This window comes from Chiloscyllium plagiosum, unplaced genomic scaffold, assembly GCF_037043375.1.
Source record: "Chiloscyllium plagiosum isolate Xiang-an unplaced genomic scaffold, Cpla_swu_hap1 HiC_scaffold_34, whole genome shotgun sequence".
NCBI lineage: Eukaryota > Metazoa > Chordata > Chondrichthyes > Orectolobiformes > Hemiscylliidae > Chiloscyllium > Chiloscyllium plagiosum.
The window spans coordinates 8,396,545-8,422,975 of NW_028270172.1; the positions used below are offsets into that span (position 1 = coordinate 8,396,545).

A 26,431-nucleotide genomic window follows, 5' to 3' on the forward strand; every position below is an offset into this window, starting at 1 on the left:
CGGGGGACGGGGGACGAGGTCCGCCCCCGGAATTGCTTCCCCCGGAGACTCTGCGGTCACGGGGAGAGGGACGGAGGGGCTGGAGCTGCCCCCGTTACCGGGAGCCATGAGCGGGGCCGCCAGCTCCTTGCGCCGCTACCCCCAGCTCCCGGTCTGGGTGGTGGAGGACCATCAGGATGTAAGGGCCGGCCTTCCCTCCGCAACACCCGGCCGCGCGTTATCCCGGGAGTGTCCGCGTTATCCCGGGAATATCAGCGTTATCCCGGGGATCATAGCGTTATCCCGGGATCATAGCGTTATCCCGGGAGTTAGAGCGTTATCCCGGGAGTGACAGCGTTATCCCGGGAGTGTCCGCGTTATCCCGGGAATACCAGCGTTATCCCGGGAGTGAGAGTGTTATCCCGGGGATCATAGCGTTATCCCGGGAGTGACAGCGTTATCCCGGGGATTACAGCGTTATCCCGGGGATTACAGCGTTATCCTGGGAATATCAGCATTATCCCGGGAGTGACAGCGTTATCCCGGGGATTACAGCGTTATCCCGGGGATTACAGCGTTATCCTGGGAATATCAGCATTATCCCGGGAGTGACAGCGTTATCCCGGGGATTACAGCGTTATCCTGGGAATATCAGCGTTATCCCGGGAGTTAGAGCGTTATCCCGGGAGTTACAGCGTTATCCCGGGGGGTTACAGCGTTATCCTGGGAATATCAGCGTTATCCCGGGGGTTACAGCGTTATCCTGGGAATATCAGCGTTATCCCGGGGGTTACAGCGTTATCCCGGGAATATCAGCGTTATCCCGGGGATGACAGCGTTGTCCCGGGAACCTTCTCCTGGAGGTTGCAGCATTTTCCCGGGGATTCGGAGAGAGCATTGACCTGGGAAATGAAATGCTATCCTGGGGATTGTAACTATAAGACTTAGGAGTGGAAGTAAGGCCATTAGGCCCGTCGAGTCCACTCCTCCAATCAATCATGGCTGATGGGAGTTTCAACTCCACTTATCTGCATTCTCCCTGTATGCCTTAATTCCTTGTGAGGTCAAGAATTTATCAATCTCTGCCTTGAAGACATTTAACGTCTCGGCCTCCACTGCGCTCTGTGACAATGAATTCCACAGGCCCACCACTCTCTGGCTGAAGAAATATCTCCTCATTTCCGTTCTAAATTGACCCCCTCTAATTCTAAGGCTGTGCCCACAGGTCCTAGTATCCCCACCTAATGGAAACAAATTCCCAGTGTCCACCTTTTCTAAGCCATGCATTATCTTTTAGGTTTCTATTAGATCTCCCCTCAACCTTCTGAACTCTAATGAATACAATCCCAGGATCCTTAGCCATTCATTGTATGTTAGACCTACCATTCCAGGGATCATCCATGTCAATCTCCGCTGGACAAGCTCCAGTGCCAGACTGTCCTTCCTGAGGTGTGGGGCCCAAAAGTGGACACAGTATTCTAAATGGGGCCTAACCAGAGCTTTATAAGGTCTCAGAAACACATCACTGCTTTTATATTCCAACCCTCTTGAGGTAATGTTCTCTGGAAGATTGCAACATTGTCCCAGGGAATGGAGGAGTTGACCCGGGGTTTTGTAACGTTGTCCCAGGGATTGCTGCATTATCCCAGGGATTGGAAGATTGTCCTGGAATTACAACATTTTCCCGGGAAGTGGAATGTTGTTGCACAGATTGAAAGTTTGTCTCAAGAAATCCAAAAATGTCCTGGGGATTGCAATGCTAACTGGGGGACTGGGAGGTTGCCCCAGGAGTTGGAACATTGTCCCAAGAAATGGAATGTTTCCCTGGGGATTGGAACATTTCCTGGGGTTTGAAAAGTTGTCCTGAGGGTTGTAGCATTTATATTTCTGAGAGTTTTATATCTCTCAGGAGATAATCGTGCTCCGTGTGTTATAGTTGATCATTCTGAAGCTACTATAATATGGTACCCTCTATACTATAATAAAACTACTCTTTATTCAAGTTAGGTGCCTTTTGTGCCAAAGACTTATTAATAGTTAATCCTTCACCATTGAATATTAACAAGACTGCAGACTAGGAGTACAAGGAGGGTTGGAATGGTCTTTTGATGTAGTGGAGGTGACCCTATCTCTGGACCAGAAGGCCCAAGTTCAGAGCCCAACATCTTGTATTAAAAATGCAATTGGAATTGGTGGCAGCATCTTTATCCAAGATTTTCAGACATCTTTAAGGTGAAGATTGAGCAAAGCCTCTGCATCCCACCTCTTTCCCCTGGCCCACCCACTATCACCATCACACCAACCATTCATCAAAAAGAGAACCTTGACAGCAGTTTTGGTGGAGGTAACAAAAACAGAAATCCCTGGAAAAGCTAAGCAGGTCTGGCAGTATCTGTTGTGAGTTCTGAGGAAGGGTCACACGACCCGATCTGTTAATTCTGATTTTTCTCAACAGATGCTGCCAGATTGGCTGAGCTTCTCCAGAAATTGTTCGGGGTTTTTTTTCTGATTTACAGCATTCACAGTTTCTTTTTTTCAATTTTTATTTGTTTTGATAGAGGTGTTTGTAATCATGAGTGAGTCTTAACAAAATAATTGCTTGTATGTTCCTGTTAGTGGAATGGGAGCAAATGTATTGTTTAGCCATGACTGTGACTCTGCGTGATATGTGAGTGTTAGATACAGAAACTTCAGTGTCGATTTCCGTTCACCCTCTTCCTCTTTCAGCTTTCTTCAAGACAGTCTCTCTGTTTATGTTTATTTAGGTGGTACCGTTCATCTATCGAGCGATTGGTTCAAAGCATTTGCCAATTGAAAATATTGCTCTGGTTCACCTGGATTCACACCCAGATCTTCTCATCCCAGTTGACATGTTAGCTGACAGTGTTTTTGATAAGGAGTTACTTTTTGGGTAACGTAACTTAGCTTTTATTGCATTTAAATGTTGCCTAATCTGTATCTCAGATGTTGTTGAAATAACTATAAATAGTCTCATATTTGCAAACTAGTCCCTGTTTGGTAAGTAGATACAGTTAATGTCGAGTTGACAGTATAAGAAATTAATTATTGTATTTGGCAAACAATTGATATTTCAAAGGTGGTGGCATCACAGTAATATCACTGGACCAGTAATTCACACTGCTCTGGGAGTTAGTTACCGACCAAGGCAGGTAATGAAACTTTAATTCAATATTTTTAAAAATCTAGAATAAAAAGCTGGTCCAGTGGTGGCTATGTAATCGTTACCAATTGTCATTTAGACCCAGATGGTTCACTCATGTGCCTAGTCACAGCTTAAGAAAATCTGACGTCCTTACCTGATCTGGCCAACATGTGACTCCAGACCCACAGCAATGTGGTTGGCTCTTAACTGACCTCTGAACAATTAGGGATGGGAAATAAAGTACTGGTCTAACCAGCAACAATCACACACCGTGAACATTTAATTTTAACAAAAATTCAGTAACCCACTGTCAGAGCCTTAGGCATGTAGGGTTTCCTATACCTAGGTAATTTTGTTTATGATTTTGTGTGACGCTGTCACAGAAATCCCGTCGCAGAGCAGGCTAAAGCTGTGACTGGGCACAAACCATTAACCCTGAGCCTGGAAAGAAGAATGATGTGGGAGGGAAAGCCATTTGATTGGGAAACATGGAGTTCAGACTTGCTTTCAATGTGGGGAAGGTGGGAGTATGAGGAGGAGCCGGAGAGATATGCCAGAAATCAGAAGGATGCTTCCTGTCATTGATGTAATTGAACAACAGAAAAGGCGAGAGCAAGAGAACGTTCTGTTTAATCGAGTCTGGGATTGGATCACAAGCTTTGGCTTTTGTTCAAGTCAGGAACTGCTGAAAAGATCAATTTGGTAGCAAAGTAGGTGTTGAATATGATGGGAACAATTGAAAACCATTCCGGTTAATGTGCTCCGTTTCCCTTTGAGGTTAGGATCTCTTTACTGAGGTTTAGTGAACAGTGCGGAGGTCAGTGCTCCAGATTGGGTCTGACCAAGGCTTTGTGTAACAGAATTCATTTTTGAATTCAACCCGGTAAAGGCCAAAGATTCTAACCGACTCTATTTGGAGTTGGGAGAGCTTCAGTGCAGCTGACCAGCTTGGTTTTGTGATTTTTGGGCTGTTTCACATTGTGGTCATTGCTCCAACCAGAGGCTATAACATCATTGGAGTGAAAGCAGAGTTAACGTTATAATTCTGATGAAAGGTCACTGGACTTGAAACCTGAGCTCTATCTCTCTCCATGGATCCTGCTGGACCTGCTGAGTTTCTCCAGCCCTCTCTTTGTTTGTTTCAGATTTCTAGGATATACGTTGTTTTGTTTTATTTTAGAGTTAATGTTTATGATGATATATTGGACAGAAACATTGCTGCAGCCACATTCCTCCCCCCCCCCCCCCCAAATACCATTTGAGCTTGTTCTAATACCAAGGGTAATGTGGACACCACGGTTATACTGGATATCCACATCCACCTGACACCATGCTTTTATATGAGCAGAATGATCATGAGAGCAGCAAAGACACTGTTAAAGCTGGGATGGGAAGAACAGATGAAGCTAGGAAAGAACAAAAGACATCATTTAGCTCCTATATAGATATGGGACAGATGTCAGAGGTAATTTCTTTACTCTTGAGTAGTAGGGGCATGAAACGGCCTGTCTGCAACTGGAGTAGACTTGCCAACTTTAAGGGTATTTAAATGGTCATTGGTTAGAGATATTCATGAAAATGGAATAATGTAGGTGAAATGGGCTTCAGATTGGTTTCACAGGTCGGCGCAACAACGAGAACCGAAGCGCCTGTGCTGCGCTGTAATGTTCTATATTGTAGCTCTGCTGGCAGTGGGAGGGCTGTGTGAGCGTGTTATCACTGAGTGAGCTTCTAATTGACTCCCTCATGGGATGTGGCATCACTGGCTGTGCCAGCATTTACTGCCCATTCCTAGTTGCCCTGGAGAAGGTGGTGGTAAGCTGACTTCTTGAACTATTTGCAATCCGTCTGCTGTAGGTAGATCCACATTTTAGCAATGGTGGAGATGCGAGACTTTGATCCAGCAACACTGAGGGAACACCGACATTGTTGAAAATGTGTTGCTGGAAAAGCGCAGCAGGTCAGGCAGCATCCAAGGAACAGGAGAATCGACGTTTCGGGCATAAGCCCTTCTTCAGGAATCCTGAAGAATTCCTGAAGAAGGGCTTATGCCCGAAACGTCGATTCTCCTGTTCCTTGGATGCTGCCTGACCTGCTGCACTTTTCCAGCAACACATTTTCAGCTCTGATCTCCAGCATCTGCGGCCCTCACTTTCTCTCAATGCCGACATTGTTCCAAGTCAGGTGGTGAGTGGCTTGGAGGGAAATTTGCATGTGTTTGTGTTTAAATGTACTTGCTACCTTTCTAAATTGTAGAGGTCATAGGTTTGGAAGAAGCTGTCAAAAGAGACTGGGAAAGTCATTGCAGGGGATGGCGATTTGCTTTCAGGTCTTGGAAATAACATTGTTTAAATCCGGGAGATTCTGCCCGTCAGGGAGGTTTGATGTTTGTGGAACTTGATAGTACTTTAGCAAGAATGGGGCACCTTGTGACAGCCTGAAGCCATTATTCAGTTCGACGGAAAAAATTATTCTATTTTTCTCTTTTCAGTTTCTTATTTGTATTGGAGAAGTGATCAAACTTTTTTTTTTCTCCCCACTCTGTCCTACATCCAGAGACCTGAGCATTGAGAACTGGATCATGCCTGTTGTTTACGCTGGCCATTTCTCTGATGTGTTTTGGCTTCACCCTCTCTGGGCCCAGCAGATCACCGATGGGAAGCACCACTTCTTTGTTGGTAGAGATTCATCAACGAAAACCATCAGGTATTGCTGCTGTTTACTGTGACAGGAATGTTGGGAGGTCTGACCAAGGCTTTGTGTAACAGAATTCATTTTTGAATTCAACCCGGTAAAGGTCAAAGATTCTAACCGACTCTATTTGGAGTTGGGAGAGCTTCAGTGCAGCTGACCAGTTAGACAGGCTACTGGTGAGGCCACACTTGCAGCATTGTGTACATTACTGGACTCCTTATTCAAAGAAAGACATAAATGCATTGGTAAACAGTCAGAGAAGGCTCCTAGATTAACACCTGAAATGGGCACTTAAGGAAACCTTTTAAAAAATACTTGGATGAGCACTTGAAATGCCATAACCTTCAAGACTATGGACCAAATGCTGGAAAATGGAACTAGTGTAAATTTAGTTTTTTGTCATTGCAGATTCAATGGGCCAAAGGGCTTCTTCTGAATTGCACGATTCATTGAATGGCAGGACAAGCTCGACTTGTGTCTGCTGGTGTTGAAGAGTTAAGAGACAACTTGGCTGAAACATAGAAAGTCTTGTGGGGTCTTGACAGAATCAGGGACAAGGGGGTCAATGTTTAAAAACAAAAGGGTCGCCACTTAGGATACAAATTAGGAGAAATATTTTCTCAGGGAGTTGAATGCTCTGTTTTCCTTGAGAACTGAATGCGCTGTTGATTATAGTTAGTGTCTTACCCACACATTGATAAACATGTCACGGATGTACATTCTCAATTCCCCACATGATGGGTGGTGGTGACATAGTGGTAATGTTCTTGGAGCAGTAATCCAGAGTAATGTTTGGTGGCCATGGGTTCACATTCCACCGTGGTAGATGGTGGAATTTGAAATAATTTTTTAAAAATTTATTTACAGGAATTGGGCATCAGTAGCTGGACCAGCATTTACTGCTGTTTGCAAATTGCTTAGAGGGCAGTTCGTTGCTGTGGGTCTGGAGTCATGTGTAGGCCAGACCAGATCCATTCTTTATTCACTCATGGGATGTGAGTATTACTGGCTGGACCAACAACTTTTTGCCCGTCCCTCGTTGCCCTTGAGAAGGTGGTGGTGAGCTGTCTTCTTGAACCGTGACAGTGAAAGAACAGTGATACATCTCCTTCCCTAAAGAACCAGATGGGTATCCTGAAGAAGGGCTCATGCCCGAAACGTCGATTCTCCTGCTCCTTGGATGCTGCCTGACCTACTGCGCTTTTCCAGCAACACATTTTTCAGCTCCTTTCTGACAATCAACAATGGTTTCATAATCAAGATTGACTCTGATTTCCAGATTTTTAGTGAATTCAAATTCTACCATCAGCCATGACAGGATAGGAACCTGGGTCCCCAGAACGTTACCTGGGTCTCTGGATTAGTAGCATAGCAAGAATACCATTTGGTCACTGTCCCCCTAATGTTCATAAAGAATAATTCATAAAGAATCTGCAAAATAAAGCTTGTCTCCATATTAATGATACTGGAACTACATCGATTATCATGAAAACCTTTCTGACTCATTGCCCTCCCTAAAGGACATTAATCTGCTGTCCGTACCTGGTCTGACATACATGTGACTCCAGACCAACAGCAATGGGTTATAACTGCCCTCTGAAATGGCCAAACAAGCTGCTCAGTTAAAGGCTGGTGTGGGATGGTGAACCAATGCTGGCCTTGCCAATGAAAGAATAACGAACCAAAACTCATGATTCCCAATTTTGTGTGTACCTTGGTACCAAGGCACAGAGCAGTCTGCTGACTGTAAAAGGAAGTGTTTGCACTGCACCGTTTTCTACTTGTTGCCATTACCAGAGCAGACGGATGGTAGACTGAAACAGCAACAGCAAGTTAAACTTATATAGTGTCCCAGGGCTTTGCAGGAGTGAAGGCATCAAACCATGGGAAGTATTAAGCCAAGTTAGTTAGAGACAAAAACTGAGTGCAAATGCTGGAATCCAAAGTAGACAGGCAGGAGTCTGGAAGAGCACAGCAAGCCAGGCAGCATCAGGAGCTGGAGAAGACGATGCTTCGGGTGTAACCCTTCTTCAGGACTGGCGGTGAGGGGAAGTGGGGAGCAGGATGGGGATAGGTGAAGACAGGTAAAGGGTATGACCTGGTTGCTTAATGGGAGGAATGAATCTGTTTGGTGGCTGGGAGGAGTGGAAGGGAGGGGATGGGAAGGGAGGTTATTTGAAATTGGAGAACCTGTTCAAAGAAGTAGTTCTAGGAGGAAACAGATGGAGAAAAAGGATGAGTAAATCAAATCACTTCTAAGCTGCTGGTTCCTATTGTAGTGTCTTCTCCCTCCTACCTGCATTTGTGACACATACGTTTTATTTAAATGTGCAAAGATTGTTTCATTCTAATCTTTTTTTTGTGATTATTGTGTTCTCTTCTCAGGGTTACAAGTGGCGAGAGCTACTTTCTGAGTGATGGACTGTACGTATCGGAAAGTCTGCTGGAGAACAGGAAGCAGTTAGGATTACAGGTCATTCCAATAGACCCAGGTGAGCAGAGCAGAGATGGCTGTGAAGAACTGGAGGAAATCAGAACATCAGTCGCCAAGAAACCAAAACTGGAGCAGTTAAACAACATAGAAGGGATGCCCGGGGCTCTGTGTGCCTCCTCATCCAAAGAGAACAATCCACCATCTAAGTACGGATCTGATGATAACAACATTTGTCCAGTTACACACTCCACAACTGACAGACACACACAGGAAACCAGTCCAACCCCCACAGCAGCAACAAGTGCTCAGACTGTGCAACAGGAGAAGGAAATGGTTAAGGATCTTCTTCATGTCTTGGACAAAAGAGATGCCTTCATCCTGGATATTGACTTGGATTTCTTTTCAGTTAAAAATCCCTTCAAAGAAATGTACACCAAGGTACTTTTCCTTAATTGTAGCTTTGGGGAAAATGGTTTCTGTATTTTACCGGTCCATTAACTGGTTGAGATTCGTTAGTCTGTCTTGGAAGGTTCATTTTCAGACGTTTCATCACCATACTAGGTAACATCTTCAGTGAGCCTCCGGATGAAGCACTGGTGGTGTAGCCCACTTTCAATTTGTGTTGGGGTTTCCTTGGGTTGGCGATGTCATTTCCTGTGGTGACGTCATTTCCTGTTCTTTTTCTCAGGGTGTAATATGCTGATGAAATGTTTGAAAACAAACCTTCCAACTCAGCCAGCAAACCTATATCCAGAACCTCAACCTGAGCTACAAATCTTCTGAAAATTCGCTAACACATGATCTTCTCACATCTTGTGTATCTGGGCGCAGTCTGTTGCTGGGGTAACATGTAAGGACAGGGGAGAGAGACCATTGGATTAGCTTGTGAATGTAAACTCTTGAGAGAAACAAGCAGGCTGTTGGTCCGAAGGAAAGTTGTATTCAATGCAAAATATAGTCCATTCCTGATTGCCCAGAGAGCAGTTAAGAGTCAGCTACTTTGCTGTGTGTCTGGAGTCGCATGTGGGCCAGTCTAGATAAGGATGGCAGATTTTCTTCCCTAAAGGGTATTAGTGAACAATATGGTGTTTTACAACAATTGACAGTGGTTACATGTTGACTATTAAGCTCTTATCTCTATTTCTTTTTAATATTACAATCTGTCATGCTGGGATTTGGCCCCATTTGCACAGCACAGTACAGCAGCCTGAGATTCTGGATTACTCATCCAATGACATTTATACTATGACAGCCCCTGTTTTAAATGGCTCCTGTATTTTCAGGATTTCAGCTGAATGACATTGAATTGAGACCCATCCTGCTCACTAAGCTGGGTGTGAGACATCCCAAGGCACAATCTCAAGGATCATGGGAAATTCTTTGCTGTCCTGTCCAATATTTATCATTCAGCTGCTATCACTCAAACAAATGATCTGATTGTTGTCATGTTGCTATTTGTTGGAGCTTGCTATGAACAAACTGGCTGCTATATTTCCTTCAGTACAGCAATGACAGCAGTTCATTGGCTGGAAAGTAAGTATAACCTGTCCTATGGTAATGAAAGGCACTTTCAAAATGCAGTGCTTTTCTTTACAAAAGCAAAAAGATGGATGCATGGAAAGATTTGTGTTTGGATTGTTCTAAACCTAAATACTACAACTAGACAGCAGATGTTAAATGAGAACAAGTATCATTTCTTGCTTAAGCCTTTGGCACTGTAGGTATTCATAATCACTTTCATCTTGTCCCTCAGGAGGAATATGAAATTCTTAAACAGTTGTACAGTTTTAACAAACCTGATCGGGAAGACTCTGAGGTAGGTGATGATCAAATGTATTGCTATTCGTGCAACATGAGGCTATGTTAATTTTGAAGAGATGAAAATGTATCCTCGCAGGTTTTTCAAATGTTGAAATTTGCTGCTTGTGTTTTTTAAAAGAATACAGTTGCCAATTCAGTGAGTGTTTAACTGTTTAAGTTCTATGACTGTAACAGCCATAGACAGGATTTCGGCTATTTCTTTCTGTCAAAAAGAGAATAGTATTAACTGTTGCTGTGACCGTGGACCAGCAGCTTTATGTTACAATCTTGTTAAGGAGCAGTAACCTCTTTTTAAAACAGACTTATTCCTGTGATGTAAAAGTTGTCACAGTCCTACTGAACCATAGGCCTGCTCTCTCACTGGTGGTGGGTTAATCTGAGGGTCACCATGCCTCAGGTGAGAGGAGAGGTTGAGAAGGAAAGTCCTTCATGCTAACCTTAGCTGGTGTGAGAATTGAATCCACAATGTTGGAATCGCTCTGCATTCAGCCATCTGAGCTAACCAATTTATGAAGAGAGACTGGATTGGTTGGGATTATATTCACTTAAGTTCAGAAGACTGAGAGAGAATCTCATAAAAACCAATAAAACTCTAACAGGACTAGACAGGGTCAAAGCAGGAGAATGAGAGGTTATCTTATTGAGACATGTAAGACCTTGAGACTGAATAGGAGAGATACCAGGAGGATATTTCCCCTGGTGGGAATGACTAAAATGAGCACACGCTACATTCCCCTTTTTAAGGCAGAGAAGAGAATGATTTTCTTTATATCAGAGGGTTGTGAAAATTTGGAATTCTCTTTCCCAAACATGAGTGAGGCAGCATTTAATTTAAATTTATTGAAGGTTGAGTTGGATGGACTTTGCAGAGATGAGGGTGTTGAGGATTGCGGGCTGTAGAAGGAAAATGGTACTGACACCACAACCAGGTCAGCCAGTGTCTTATTGATGGTGGAACAGACTCAAGGGGTCAAATGGCCTATTCCTGCTCCCTGTTGAAATATCTCAACATGAAAATATACTTAAATCCATCACATTTTAAATAGGAAGTTAACAAAATAACTTCTTTCTAGAGCGAAGAATGGGGCACACCAGAAGGAATAAGAGTTGGGTTTTTTTAAATATTTGGGCAAGGAAGTCTTGACATTAACAATTTTAATTTAAAGGCAATTTCTCAAAACAAATCTGCAAATTATATATCATCCCCACAGGAGGCCTTGATCGATTGTGTGGAGGCTCGCACAAGACAGTTGGAAGATATGGAAGCTGCATTTGCAGATTTGTGTGAAGATGATAGCGAAGAAAGTGTACAGAAGTGGGCAGCAATCCCTGGGTAAATGAAATAACTTTATAATAAAGCAGCAATGTTTCTCTTGACAGGAGAATTCATCACTTGGATAAATAAAACAAAGAACTGCAGTTGCTGGAAATCTGAAACAAAAGTAGATGGTGCTGGAGAAACTTAGCAGGTCTGGCCATGTCTGTGGAGAGAAAGCAGCGTTAACATTTCAGATCCAGTGACCCTTCTACAGAACTGTTGATAGCTTGGAACAGGTGACATATACACTGAAGGAACTGCGGGGGTGTCGTAGGGTGGGAGGTCAGAGTGAATGAATAGATGTTGACGCAGCCTAGAGAAAAAGGCAGGAGGGCAGACAAAGGAGTGGATAATGGTAAGTCAGGGAGAGAGGAAACCTGATAATGGGAACCTTAACAAAGTGAAAATGGATTGGCTGAATTATTCAGTTGGGTTTGATTGGATTGCTTGTTTTTCTTGTTTCGTTGATTTCTGCACATCCGTTCCTTCCCTCAAGCCCCACTGTTTCTCCCGCCCCAGCTGTTTACTGACTGACTTCACTGGCCCCTGCCCACATGATAATAACTTGCTTTTTAGCTGCTTGGACCAGTTCCTACACCACCTGACTGTCCCCGGATCTCCCAGTACAGTCAGAAGGTGGAGTGCTGGTATTGTCACAGGGTTATCAATCTGAAGATCCAGGCTCATGCTGTGGGGGCACTGGTTCAAATCCCACTGTGGCATTTGGTGGAATTTAAATTCAATACCGAGAATATATAGCAAGTCTCTATGATAGTGAAACCACCATTGGTTTTCATTAAAACCCACTTGGTTTGCTAATGTCATTTGTGGAAAAAATCTGCTCCTCTTCCCCGGTCCTATCGCAAGTATGTTAACTATTTGTAGTGTCCCATTGGTTAGCACTGCTGCCTCACAGCACCAGGGACCCAGGTTCGATTCCAGCCTCGGGCACCTGTCTGTGTGGAGTTTTCATATTCTGTCTGTGTCTGCGTGGATTTCTCCCGGCTGCTCCGGTTTCCTCCCACAGTCCAAAGATGTGCAGATGAGATGGATTGGCCTTGGGAAATATAGGGTTACAGGAATGGAGTAAGTGGGGTGGGACTGAGTGGGATCCTCTGGAGAGACAGTGTAGACTCGATGGACTGAATAGCCTGAAATTCCATGATCTGCCATCGCCACTCCTGTGGTAGCAGGATCCATACTGTCTGACTGAAGATATTTCTCTTTCAGACCACATATGTAATTTTGTGAGCGGTTTTGGGCCCTTTATCTAAGGAAGGAGTGTTGGTATTGGAGGGGGGTCCAGAGGAGGTTTATAAGAATGCTCCCAGGGATAAAGGGCTCGTCATATATGAGGAACAATTGAGGACTCTGGGTCTGTACTTGATGGAGTTTAGGAAGGGGATCTGGGGGAATTCAGATTGGAACGTCAGGAAGACTGAGAGGCCTGAATAGTGTGAACATGGAGGAGATGCCTCTGCTAGTAAGTAAGACTAGGACCCAAGGGCATAGCCTCAGAGTGAAAGAACGACCCTTTAGAACCGAGAGGAGGAATTTTTCATCCAGAGCATAGTGGATCTGTAGAACTCTGACACAGAAGTGTGTGGAGGCCGAGTCATTCAGTGGATTTAAAACAGATAGGTGAGATTAGATTTATTGTCATGTGTTTGGAATAAAGGGAAAAGAGTCTCCACTCTCCAGCGCCTCCTTGGATTTCTAACTAAAAAGCAAGATATTAAGACGATAGATTTGGAAATTGTCCAGTTTTGTCCATTTGATGTGTCTCCAAGAGCTCAGCTCCCACCCACCTACACAGCTGTGATCTCTTTGACTCTTTCCCGACAGTGGAAACAGGCCGGGTCCTGGAACTGGGCTTCTCCAAATTGAGAAACGTATCAGCCATGGTTGAATCTGCTCCGCCATTCAATGGGCCGAATGGCCTAATTCTGCTCCTATATCTTATGATGATCTTGCTGAGTGGATTCTTAGTAACTAAATTCTATTTATAGTCCCAAGTTTTGGATGCTTCCAGTTGTGGAGGTGTCTGCATGTGGGGATTGATATGTGAACCAAGCAGTGCGGGCAGCAGAGGTTTGGAGATGTTCAGGTTTGTGGAGGGTGGAAGATACAAGGATGACCAAGAATGTGTCAGAGAAGTGACATGCAGTGGGTCTGGCAGCGCTTAAACCACGTTAATGTTTTAGGTCTGTGATCTTTAATCAGGTTCTCAGAGAAGATCATCAACCTGAAACATCTGTTTCCCTCTCCACATACACTGTCTGACCTGCTGATCTTTTCCAGCATTTTCAGTTTTTATGCCAGGTTTCCAGTATCTGCAATGTTCTGCTTCTCTGTATCTATTATAGATTGACATTACAGGTTGGATTTTATTACGATTCAATACAAAGATTCTTGGTTGCAGGAACCCAGATTTTAGCTGGTGAAAGAAATTGGGATGTTTATTATTCACTCGTTGGACTTGGGCATCGCTGGCTTGCCAACATTTTATTGCCTGTCCGTTGTTGCCCTTGACTCCAAACTGTCGCCCAAAGCGTGCCTCCCAAGTAAATGTTACAAGGTCTTGTGACGCAGGGTAGTGTCCCTGTCTCTGACCCAGGAGTTCCAGGTTCCAGTCCCATTCCAAGACCCAATGGCTAAGGAAAGTGTGTTTCAAATGCAGTAGAACAGGTTGTGCACCAATGTGTGAATTTTTCCGGTACAGACTGATGGCAGGTATTAACTGGTGGAGAACTTTGTGGTCTGCCATGTGGTAAGAGACTGGAGATTCTCCCATCACCATCTATAGCTCCAGACACAACCTTTCCACATTTACCTTGTCAAACCCCCTGGGTATATTTCAATAAGATCACCTCTCATTTTAACAACATGCAGCTGGATGTATGCATCGTCTTATAAGAATTTTGCATTTGTTTGCAGCCTGGAAAAACTCACTCAGCTTGTGCTTAGCCTTAAGGAGAGACTGGGAACACCTGACTATGAAATGGTGGGTATGACAACAGTTACCTGCCTTGTTTGTGTTTGTTCTTTCATGGGCATCACTGGCAAGGTCTGCATTTGTTTCTCTTCAGAGTAGCTAAGAATCAAACACATCCACAAGCATCCACTCCCCCCCCCCCCCCCCCCCCCCCACCAACGTTCAATAACAGCAGTGTGTACCATCTACAAGATACACTGCAGAAATTCACCAAAGATCCTCAGACAGCACCTTCCAAACCCTTCCATCTAGAAGGATAAGGGCAACAGATACATGGGAACACCACCCCTGCATATTCCGCTCCATGCTCCTCACACTCCTGACTTGAGAATATATCACCATTCCTCCTTCCTCCACTCTCACGAGGTAAAAATCCTGCAATTCCCTCCCTAAGGACATTGTGGCTTCACCTTTAGCAGGTGGACTGCAACGGTTCAAGAAGGCAGCTCATCACCACCTTCTCAAGGAGAACTAGGGACGGGCAATAAATGCTGGCCCAGCCTTCAACACCCACGTCCCATGATTGAAGAAACAAAAGTTCAAATTTATTATGAACATAAGGATTGAATCTGCTGCTACCCACTCTCTCAGGCAGCACATTCTATATCCTGAGTCACTGTGTATATAAAAATACTTCCTCACATCACCTCTAGTTCTTCTGTCAATTAGTAAAACTCTGTCTCCTCTGCTGATTGGTATTTTTGCCATTGGAAAGTTTCAAAACGTTTTGTTTCTCCTTGTTGAGAAGTTTCTGTCGAGACCCCTGACTGGATTGTAATGTCATAAGTCCGATAATTTGCAGAACTCCCTGAATGATAACCATTCAGGCACAAAGCCAGGACCAGAGAGCTGGTCAACAGTGGACAGCATCACAGCTGAGCTGGAATCTGCACTTGGCTGCATTCACGTAGTACCCCCTCTACCCACCCACATTCAAGGCCCAGCAGAGTTAGAACGAGTGGCTCTACTCCCTGAACGTCACTGGATTCAGGACCTTGCTGAGCCATCAGAGAATTGGGTGGCTGGGTTGTACCTGGAGCACAGTGCGCAGTTTGAGTCTCCTCAGTGTAAAAACTCGAGAAAAGTTAGCAGGATTAGTTTTTAGGATGAAGGGATTATCACGTGAAAAAAGGTTGAGCAGATTTTGTCTGGAGTTAAGAAAAACAAAAGATTAAAAAAAACTTGAGAGAGTGGAGGCTGATTGAATGTTTCCCATGTGGGAGAACTAAAGGACACGTTTTAAAAAAACATTAAAGATCCCCCATTTAAGATTGAGATGAGGACTTTATTTTCTCTTTGAGGGTCATTAGTGTTTGGAATTCTCTACTGTTGTGGTAGCAGTGCCATCGAATATATTTAAGGCTAAGTTAGATTTTGAATCAACCAGAGTCTGTGGTTATGGGGAGCAGATAGGAGAGTGGGGTTGAGATCACACCAGATCAGCTATGATCCTATTGAATGGCTCAACCGGCCGAATGGCCTAATCCAATTCTAATTCCTTATGATCCATGTGACCATGTGCAAAGTGAGGGTGTCTGATTGCATGCATTTCAATTGTAACTCCTGTTTGTAAAAGTATTTGTAGAAACTAGTTTATTACAGGGGAAGGCAATGGCCTAGTGGTATTATCACTGGACTGTTAATCCAGGGACCCTGGTAATGTTCTGAAGAACCTGGGTTCAAATCCTGCCATGGCAGATGGTGGGGAATTTGAATTACAGATGAAAATTCAAATTCATCTTCTCATCTTGTGAATGAAAAAAAAGTTATTACTGCAGTAGCACCGAATAATGTACTTGGCTGGGTTTTTTATTTTCAGGTTCACCAGGCGGGGCTAACGTGTGATTATTCGGAACTTCCGCACCACATTAGCACTGAGGAAGAGATAAACAAACACATGGCTGCTGTAAAACGGTTACTTAAAGTTTTGCCCAGGCCAACTCTCATTACTATTGCAAGGTATGTAATAGATTACAAAGGCAGAGTGCAGTGGATGCTGGGTGATCTACAGTGAAATCAGAAAATGTTGGAAACCCAGATCAGGCAGCTTCTGAGGGTGAGGAAATAGAGTCAACCTTTAAGATTGCTGACCTCTCAATTAAAATTGGGATGATAAGTGATTTACCTGACACGTTAATTCTGATTCTCTATCTGCAAATGCTGCCAGACCTGCTGAGCCCTTCCAGTATTTCCTGCTTTTACTTATCCGTAGACTGTCTCAGGGCCATGTGTGCAATCCTGCACATGTCCTGAAAAAGAGGCTGTGTGACAAACCTAAGAGAATAGGTGAGATTCTGAATGATTACTTTGCATCATTGTTCACTGAGGAGAGGGACATGATATATGTTTAGATTAGAGATAGAAGTTTCTTTACTCTGGATCACATTGACATAAGTAGGGAAGATGTGTCGGATAGACTAGAGGTTATTAAGGTGGACAAATCCCCAGGACCGGATGAGGTCTATCCCAGGTTGCTGAGGGAGGTGAGAGAGGATATAGCTGACGGATATCTTTGTGGCATCCTTAAACACAGGTGAGGTGCCGGAGGACTGGAGGATTGCTCATGTTGTCTCCCTGTACAAGAAGGGTAGTAGGGATATTCTGGGTAACTACAGACCAGTGAGCCTGATGTCAGTGGTGGGAAAGTTGCTGGAGAAGGTACTGAGGGTTAGGATCTATTTATATTTAGAAAAGAATGGGCTTATCATAGAGTCATAGAGATGTACAGCATGGAAACAGACTCTTCGGTCCAACCTGTCCCTGCCGACCAGATATCCCATCCCTAGGCAACATGGTTTTGTGCGGGGGAGATTGTGCCTTACCAACTTAATAGAGATCTTTGGGGAAGTGACCAAGTTGATAGATGAAGGAAGGGCTGTTGATGACATATACATGAACTTTAGTAAGATGTTTGATAACGTTCCCCATTGTAAACTAATAGAGAAAGTGAAGTCACGTGGTGTGCAGGGTGTTCTAGCTAGGTGGATAAAGAACTGGTTGAGCAACAGGAGACAGAGAGTAGTAGTTGAAGAGAGTTTCTCGAAATGGAGAAAGGTGACCAGTGGTGTTCCACAGGGGTCAGTGCTGGGGCCACTGTTGTTTGTGAAATACATAAATGATCTGGAAGATGGCACTGTTGGTATGATCAGCAATTTTGCAGATGACACAAAGATTGGTGGAGTAGCCGAATGCATAAGGGACTGTCAAAGAATACAGGACAATATAGATAGACTGGAGAGTTGGGCGGAGAAGTGGCAGATGGAGTTCAATCCAGGCAAATGTGAGGTGATACATTTTGGCAAGTCTAATTCCAGAGCGAATTATACGATGAACGGAAGAGCCTTGGGAAAAGTTGATGGGCAGAAAGATCTGGAAGTGCAGGTCCATTGTACCCTGAAGGTGCTGCACAGATGGATAGAGTGGTCAAGAAAGCATATGGTATGCTTGCCTTCAGCAGACAGGGTATTGAGTATGAGAGCTAGCAAGTCATGTTAAAATTGTGCATGATGTTGGTTTGGCCACATTTAGAATACTGTGTACAGTTCTGGTCGCCACAGTACCAAAAGGATGTGGACGCTTTGGAGAGAGTGCAGAGAAGGTTTACGAGGATGTTGCCTAGTATGGAAGATGCTAGCTATGAAGAGGTTGAGTAGGTTAGGATTGTTTTCATTAGAAAAAGGAGATTGAGAGGGGAACCTGATTGAGGTTTACAAACTCATGAAGGGTATAGACAGGGTGGAGAGAGATAAGCCTTTTCCAAGGATGAAGCATTCAATAACGAGAGGTCAGGATTTCAAGGTGTGAGGTGAAAAGTTTAAGGGGGATACACGCGGCAAATACTTTACACCGAGGGTTGTGGGTGTCTGGAACGCGTTGCCAGCAGAGGTGGTAGAGGCAGGCACAGTGGATTCATTTAAGATGCATCTGGACAGATTCATGAGTTGGTGGTGAGCAGAGGGATACGGATGCTTAGAAATTGGACAGTAGATTTGGGTTGGCTCAGGCTTGGAGGGCCGAAGGGCCTGTTCCTGGGCTGTAAACTTTCTTTGACCTTAGATTCTGGCTCAAAGAACATTCATTCTGTATGAATACCCATGTCTTAGGAATAAAGAAACAAGAGGACTTTCAGGCCCTCGAATTTGCAAGTCAATGAAGCGATGACTGATCTAAGGGCTAACCCAGTCTCAATACCTTCAGCCCATGTACTTTGGAGAGCAAAACTGGATCAATCTCAGTGTTAAATCTCGGCGTTAATCTCAGCTTGAATTCTGTTTGTGGGGAGTTCCAAGTTTCTGCTGCCAGGTATGTGTAGGAGAGTTTCCTAATTTCATTCCAGGCAGATATGACTCTTGAGCCCTGCAGTTCTAAGCACCCCAACCAGTTGAAATAGTTTCTTGCTAAAATAAAACTAAGAACTGTGGATGCTGAAGATCTGAAACAAAAATAAACTGCTGGAGGTACTCAGCAGGCCTGGGCAGAAATCTGGGGAGAGAGAAACCAAATAAATCTTTTGAGTCCGTTTCTGAAGAAGGGTCACTGAAACATTAACCCATTAACCACTGATGTTCCCAGATCTGCTGAGTTTCTCCAGCAATTGCTGCTCTTGTTTACAATAGTTTCCCTCTATCAAATTATCTGCAAACGTTTGATCAATTCACACTATTGGCTTTGTAAATTCCAGGGAATACAATACTGGTTTGCACAATTGCTTCTGCAATTTTAACCATTTAAGTCCAGATCAGTACACTGCACTGCCTCCAAGTCCAGTATATCTTTCCAAATGACCAGAACTGCTTGCACTAACTCCGCTCAAACCAGGAGGTATATCTTGGGTAGAATTCAGGAAAGGTGCTTTTTCATCCACCAGATCATTTCCTCCTCTGAACTGTACAGTCTGCATGGGCTAACATTCTGTTTTACCTAGTCAATGGGAGATGAGCTGAAATGTAGTCTTGACATTAAATTAAACCTTACAGCCCCAAGTAGTGTTTGTCAGTGAAATGTGCTCGGACCACATTAACCCATCAGCTCACACCCACTGGGAATCATTGACATGCATGGAATTGGCTCCAATTGATCACTGTTATTGATAGAAAGTGATTTAATCTAAAATCCTATCAATGCTTGGAGTTTTGCCAGAAGATCAAGCCCCAATCCAGAGACTGAGATTCCCTACAGTGTGGAAACAGGCCATTTGGCCCAACAAGGGCAGACCGGCCCTCCGAAGAGTAACCCACCCAGACCTATTTCCCTCTGACTAATGCACCTAGCACTATGAACAATTTAGCATGACCAATTCACCCTGACCTGCACATCTTTGGAATGCGGGAGGAAACCGGAGCACCTGGAGGAAACCCACGCAGACACGGGGAGAAAGTGCAAACTCCACACAGGCGGTCGCCTATGGCTGGAATTGAACCTGGGTCCCTGGTGTTGTGAGGCAGCAGTGTTAAGCACTGAGTCACCATGCCACCCTAAATATAAGCAGGCAAACTCTGGAGTGCAGCACTGTTGGAGCTGTTGCTTTTTGGCTATTGTCCAGAATGCTTTTGTTCCTTCGATTGGTAATAAAAGATTTCCGGTCCAGTCGTAGAGTCATACAGCATAGAAACAGACCCTTCAATCGAACCAGTGCTAGCCATAATCCCCAACTAAACTAGTCCCACCTGCATGCGCTTGGCCCATATACAGAGGAACCTTGATTATGCAAACGAGATGGGCGGCACTATTTCATTTGGATAACAGATTATTCGATTAATTTGATTTCCTCTGGGGTTTGGAGTTTTCTGTGAAGTCTGCTCCCTTTCAGGAGACAAGGCAGCAGCATACGCACCCTCTGCCTGCCCCCCAACCCCATCCATCTCCGCCCCCTGTCCACCCCCACCCACCATCCAACCCCTGTCCGCGCCTCCCACCCCCCCCCCACCCCACCACCACCAACAGTCAGACTGCTGCCGCCTTTGTGGGGTAAATCTCCAAATAGCGCATGCGCGCACACAAACTTTTGACAGGTTCCACCTCTGCTCTGTACAGGACAATGTTGAAGAGATTGTCTGGGGAAGGGCAGTTTAGGGTACGCCCCTGTGTAGATCTCCAGGGAAAGTGTTGGGGGAGAGAGAGAGAGAGAGAGAGAGGGCGGGAGATCATCATTTAGAGACAGTGTCTGGACTGTCCAGGACTGTTCGGCAGCATTTCAGTGAGCCGAATTCGTTTTTAATCATTGTACCTGTAAACAAAATACGCAATCATGGTTGAAACAGCTCTTTGATATAATGTTTCTGTCGGGACCTCGGGATCTCCTTCGGATAATCCGATATTCGGATAATCGAGGTTCCTCTGCACATCCAAATTTCTTATTCATGAAGTTATGTAAATATCTTTTAAACATTGTAACTGTACCTGCATCCACTACCTCTGGAAACTCATTCCACACATGAACCACACTCTGAGAAAAAAGTAGCCTCTCATGTCTTTTTTTAAATTTTTGTCCTATAACCTTAAAAATATGCCACCTACTCTTGAAATCCTTCACCCGAGGGAAAATACACCTGCCGTTCACCTTATCTATGCTCCTCATGAAGTTATAAACCTCTATAACATGTTTGAAAAAAAGGAGAGTAGTCCCAGGTGACTTAAGTCAATATTTATTCCTCAACAAACATCACTAAAATGGATTATTTGATCACTAAGACAATGCTGTTTGTGGCAGCTTGCTGTGCAGGAACTGGCTGCCATTTTTGCTATATCGAAAGAATGAACAGCTATCAGATTGGCTATGAAAGGCTTTGAGATGTCCTGAGGTGGTGCAGTACTTTGTAGAAGTGCCTATTCTTTCTTTTTCCTTACATAACCAGGTTGCAGTCCAACAAGTTTATTTGGAAGTACAAGTTTTCGGAGCGCTGCTCCTTCGTCAGGTAGCTAGTGGGTCAGGATTGTAGGACACAATTAATAGTAAAATATCATGGGGTAGGTGTCATACAATTGATGTGGTGTATTGATCAAATCTACCTGACGAAGGAGCAAAACTCCAAAAGCTTATACTTCCAAATAAAGCTGTTTGACTATGACCTGGTGTTGTGTGATTTTTAATTTTGTTGACCCCAGTCCAGCACCGACACCTCCACACATTTTTTTTCCTGATTTGGTTGGATCTCCACACAATCAGCATGACACCAGTCAGCACAGCTGTGACCGGCAGTCATAATCATAGAGATGTACAGCATGGAAACAGATCTTTTGGTCCACCTCGTCCATGCCAACCAGATATCCTAATCTAATCTAGTCCCATCTGCCAGCACTTGATCTATATCCCTCCAAAGCCTTCCTATTCATACACTCATCCATTTGCCTTTTAAATGCTGTAATTGTACCAGCCCCACCATTTCGCCTGATAACTCATTCTATACACTCACCATCCTCTGCATGAAAAAATTGCCCCTTAGGTCTCTTTTATATCTTTCCCTTCTCCCCCTAATCCTATGCCCTCTAGTTCTGGGCTCCACGGAAAAGACCTTTTCTATTTACCCTATCCAGGCCCCTCACGATTTTAAAAACCTCTATAAGGTCACCCCTTAGCCTCTAACGTTCCAGGGAAAGCAGCCCCAGCCTATTCAACCTCTCCCTAAAGCTCAAATCCTCCAACACTGGCAACATCCTTATAAATATTTTCTGAACCCTTTCAAGTTTCACAATATCCTTCCAATAGGAAGGAGACCAGAATTGCACACAATATTCCAACAGTGGCCTAACGAATGTCCTGTACAGCTGCAGCATGACCTCCCAACTCCTGTACTCAATACTCTGACCAATAAAGGAAAGCATACCAAACACCTTTTTCACTATCCTATCTACCTGTGACTCTACTTTCAAGGAGCTATGAACCTGCACTCCAAGGTCTCTTTGTTCAGCAACATTCCCTGGGACCTTACCATTAAGTGTATAAGTCCTGCTAAGATTTGCTTTCTCAAAATGCAGCACCTCGCATTTATCTGAATTAAACTCTATCTGCCACTTCTCATCCCATTGGCCCACCTGATCAAGATCCTGTTATAATCTGAGGTAACCTTCACTGTCCACTACACCTCCATTTTTGGTGTCATCTGCGAACTTACTAACTGTACCTCTTATGCTCACATTAAAATCATTTATATAAATGATGAAAAGTAGTGAACCCAGCACCGATCCTTGTGGCACTCCACTGATCACAGGCCTCCAGTCTGAAAAACAACCCTCCACCACCACCCTCTGTCTTCTACCTTTGAGCCAGTTCTGTATCTAAATGGCTACTTCTCCCTGTATTCCATGAGATCTAACCTGCTAATCAGTCTCCCATGGGGAACCTTGTCGAACGCCTTTCTGAAGTTCAAATGGATCACATCTACTGCTCTGCCCTCATCAATCTTCTTTGTTACTTCTTCAAAAAACTCAAACAAGTTTGTGAGAAATGATTTCCACTCACAAAGCCATGTTGACTATCCCTAATCAGTCCTTGCCTTTCCAAATACATGTACATCCTGTCCCTCAGGATTCCCTCCAACAACTTGCTCACCGCCAAGGTCAGGCTCACCGGTCTATAGTTCCCTGGCTTGTCTTTACCGCCCTTCTTAAACAGTGGCACCACGTTTGCCAACCTCCAGTCTTCCAGCACCTCTCGTGACTATTGATGATACAAATGTCTCAGCAAGGGGCCCAGCAATCACTTCCCTAGCTTCCCACAGAGTTCTAGGATACATCTGATTACGTCCTGGTGATTTATCCACTTTTATGTGTTTCAAGACATCCAGGACCACTTCCTCTGCAATATGGACATTTTTCAAGATGTCACATTTATTTCCCCACACTCTGTCTTCCATGTTCTTCTCCACAGTAAACACTGATGCAAATTACTCGTTTAATATCTCCCCCATCTCCTGTGGCTCCACACAAAGGCCGCCTTGATGATCTTTGAGAGGCCCTATTCTCTCCCTCGTTACCCTTGTATCCTTAATGTATTTATAAAAACCCTTCGGATTCTCCTTAATTCTATTTGCCAAAGCTATCTCATGTCCCCTATTTGCCCTCCTGATTTCCCTCTTAAGTAAACTCCAACGTCTTTATACTCTTCTGAGGATTTACTCGATCTATCCAGTCTATACCTGACACATGCTTCCTTCTTTTCCTTGACCAAAACCTCAATTTCTCTCATCATCCAGCATTCCCTACACCTGCCAGCCTTTCCTTTCACCTTTACAGGAATATACTTTCTCTGGATTCTCGTTATCTAATTTTTGAAGGCTTCCCATTTTCCTGCCGTCCCTTTACCTGCAAACATTTGCCTCCCAATCACCTTTTGAAAGTTCTGCCTAATACTGTCAAAACTGGCCTTTCTCCTTTAGACCTGTCTATCCTTTTCCATCACTATTTTAAAACTAATAGAATTATGGTCGCTGGCCCCAAAGTGCTCCCCCACTGACACCTCAGTCACCTAGCCTGTCTTAGTTCCTAAGAGTAGGTCAAATTTTGCACCTTCTCTAGTTGGAACATCAACATCCTGAATCTGAAAATTTTCTTATACACACTTAACAAATTCCTCTCTATCTAAACTCTTAACACTATGGCAATCCCAATCTATGTTTGGAAAGTTAAAATCTCCTACCTTGACCACCCTCAATTTCTCAATTTCCTGCTGATCTATAATACAACCCCAATATGGTGATCATCCCTTTCTTATTTCTCAGTTTCACCCAAATAACATCCTTGGATGTATTCCCAGGAATAGCTTCCCTAAGTACAGCTGTAACACTATCCCTTATCAAAAATGCCACTCCCCCTCCTCTCATGCCCCCCTTTCTATCCTTCCTGTAGCATTTGTATCCTGGAACATTCAGCTGCCAGTCCTGTCCATCCCTGAGCCATGTTTCTGTAATTGCTATGATATCCCAATCCCATGTTCCTAACCATGCCCTGAGTTCATCTGCCTTCCCTGTGAGGCCTCTTGCATTGAAATAAATGCAGTTTAATTTATCCATCCAACCTTGTTCTCTGCTTTATTCCTACCTGTCCTGACTGTTTTGACTTGCTCCCTTTCCCACTGTACCAGTGTCAGATTGAAATCTTTCCTCACTATCTCCCTGTGTCCCAAACCATCTTACTCGTATAAATCCTCCTGAGCAGCTCTAGCAAATCTCCCTGCCAGTATATTAGTCCCCTTCCAATTTAGATGCAATCTGTCCTTCTTGTACAGGTCACTTCCAGCCCAGAAGAGATTCCAATGATCCAAAAATGTGATTCCTTCTCCCATACACCAGCTCCTCAGCCATGCATTCATCTGCTCTATCCTCCTATTCCTACCCTCACTAGCTCATGGCACCAGGAGTAATTCAGATATTACTACCCTTGAGGACTTCCATTTTAAATTCCTGCTTAACTTTCTATATTCTTCCTTCAGAATCTCATCCTTTTCCCTTCCGTTGTCATTAGTTGTGTACAGTGACCTCCCACTGGTACTTCTCCCCTTTCTGCACCCTCTCTGAGACATGGTTGAACCTGGCATCAGGAGGGCAACACACCATTCTGATATTTTTGCTGCTGGCCGCAGAAACATCTGTCTGTGCCTCTGACCAGAGAGCCTTCTATCACAATCAATCGCTTGGAACCACTTGGTGTTCTGTGTAAACTTGGAATCATGCAATCATAGCTCAGTTGACTGGACATCTGATTGGCACTGCAGAATGGCACCAGCAGTGTGGGTTTAATTCTGCACCAGCTGATGTTGCCATGAAGGATTCTCCTGTTCAACCTTCCTCACCGGAGACATGGTGACCCTCAGGTTATACCACCACCAGTCATCTCCCTCTAATTAGAGAGAGCAGCCCTGTAATCCAGTAAGACTCTGGAGACTTTACCATTGCCTGTGTTAATCGAGAGTTATTAAAGGGCGTATGCTGTCTGTTAGCTGTAGAAACTGCGTTCCTCTGAATGTATTGAATATAAACAGCAAGCCAGTGATTCACATTACTGTTAATGTTTTCACGTAACTTCTCCCGCGAGCGTTTCTGCAAATTGCAGTGTGTTTGGAGCAGATTGTGTCAGGTTCTGTCTTGTTTCAGGTCCAGTCTAGATGATTACTGTCCACCTGAACAGGTAGACTCTATTCAAGAGAGGATGTTAAAGGTACTACATTGTTGCTATGGGTCGTTAGACGTCCATTTGGAATACTGAATTTTGTCAGATGCTATGTCCCTCTGTCTGAACCAGAGAGTGCGTACAGCCTTCAGTCTCATTTCCAGAAGAGAGCATCAAAATAGGAGCAGGAGGAGGCCATTCGCCCCACCATGATTCAAGTCGATCCTGGGCTTCAACTCCACGTTCTAAAGAGAATTTTATTTAATAAATTATAATTTTAATGACACTTTTAATATTGTCCTTGATCTTTGTTTCAATAATCTTGCTGTTAATGTTAGCAGTTTTATACAGTAACTGAGTGTTTTTTTTCTGACTGTTACCCAGTGCAGGACGAGGCCATTTAGTCCATTAGGCCTGTGCTGTCCCCCTGAAAGAATATTCCTGTTTGTAATCCAGTCAGTTTGTTATCTTCAAGATTCTGTCAAACATGCATGTCAAATTATTTTTATAACATCAGCTTCTCTTCCTGGTCAAGTGTCTCAGATAGTTCTTGAGTGAAAAGAACTTCTCCTGTTCTCCCCTTTTTTTCAACCTTGTTCCAGTGCTTTTTGGATCCCATTACCTCGTGTTAATGATGCAGTGACCAGAGGAAATATTTCTTCTCCATCAGAATTTCTCACCATCTTGAAAACCTTGCTAAGGACACCTCTTGACCATCTGTTTTCCAAGGAGAACATAATGAACATTTGCAAGCGCCTCTTACAACAAAAGTCCCCCATTCCTGGTAACATCCTGATAACATCCCGATAAACCTCCTCTGTGTCTGTTCTAAGTCTGAGTGAAGTTAGTCACAATACAGTTAAGTTTCTGATCAACAGCAAGCACAAGGTATACTTGGTCCTATTTCTCCCTAAGGGACAGAGT

At 44.0% G+C, this 26,431-nt stretch overlaps 1 protein-coding gene across 3 annotated transcripts; it reads left to right on the forward strand.

The window, feature by feature from the left end:
- The first annotated feature begins 33 nt into the window (after positions 1–33).
- cunh5orf22 (chromosome unknown C5orf22 homolog) lies at positions 34–25,793 on the forward strand. 3 transcript variants are annotated; one of them, XR_015752804.1, is made up of 10 exons: positions 34–178; positions 2,745–2,890; positions 5,699–5,848; positions 8,222–8,708; positions 10,024–10,086; positions 11,303–11,424; positions 14,347–14,413; positions 16,224–16,363; positions 18,508–18,706; positions 25,492–25,793. XR_015752804.1 is itself a non-coding variant. In XM_043719626.2 (9 exons), exons 1-9 carry the CDS (start codon positions 107–109, stop codon positions 25,601–25,603), a joined length of 1,359 nt encoding a protein of 452 aa, XP_043575561.2. In that variant the 5' UTR covers positions 34–106; the 3' UTR covers positions 25,604–25,793. The 3 variants fall into 3 exon arrangements, 2 of the variants coding, with proteins under 2 accessions (XP_043575561.2, XP_043575563.2); XM_043719626.2 differs by lacking the exon at positions 18,508–18,706; XM_043719628.2 differs by lacking the exons at positions 16,224–16,363; positions 18,508–18,706.
- The last annotated feature ends 638 nt before the right edge of the window (positions 25,794–26,431 follow it).

Excerpts from the sequence above, each read along its gene's own strand:
- cunh5orf22 (XM_043719626.2), top strand. The coding sequence starts at position 107 with ATGAGCGGGGCCGCCAGCTCCTTGCGCCGCTACCCCCAGCTCCCGGTC. Across the intron at positions 2,891-5,698 it reads GATAAGGAGTTACTTTTTGG|AGACCTGAGCATTGAGAACT; the intron begins GTAACGTAACTT and ends TCCTACATCCAG. Across the intron at positions 8,709-10,023 it reads TCAAAGAAATGTACACCAAG|GAGGAATATGAAATTCTTAA; the intron begins GTACTTTTCCTT and ends CTTGTCCCTCAG.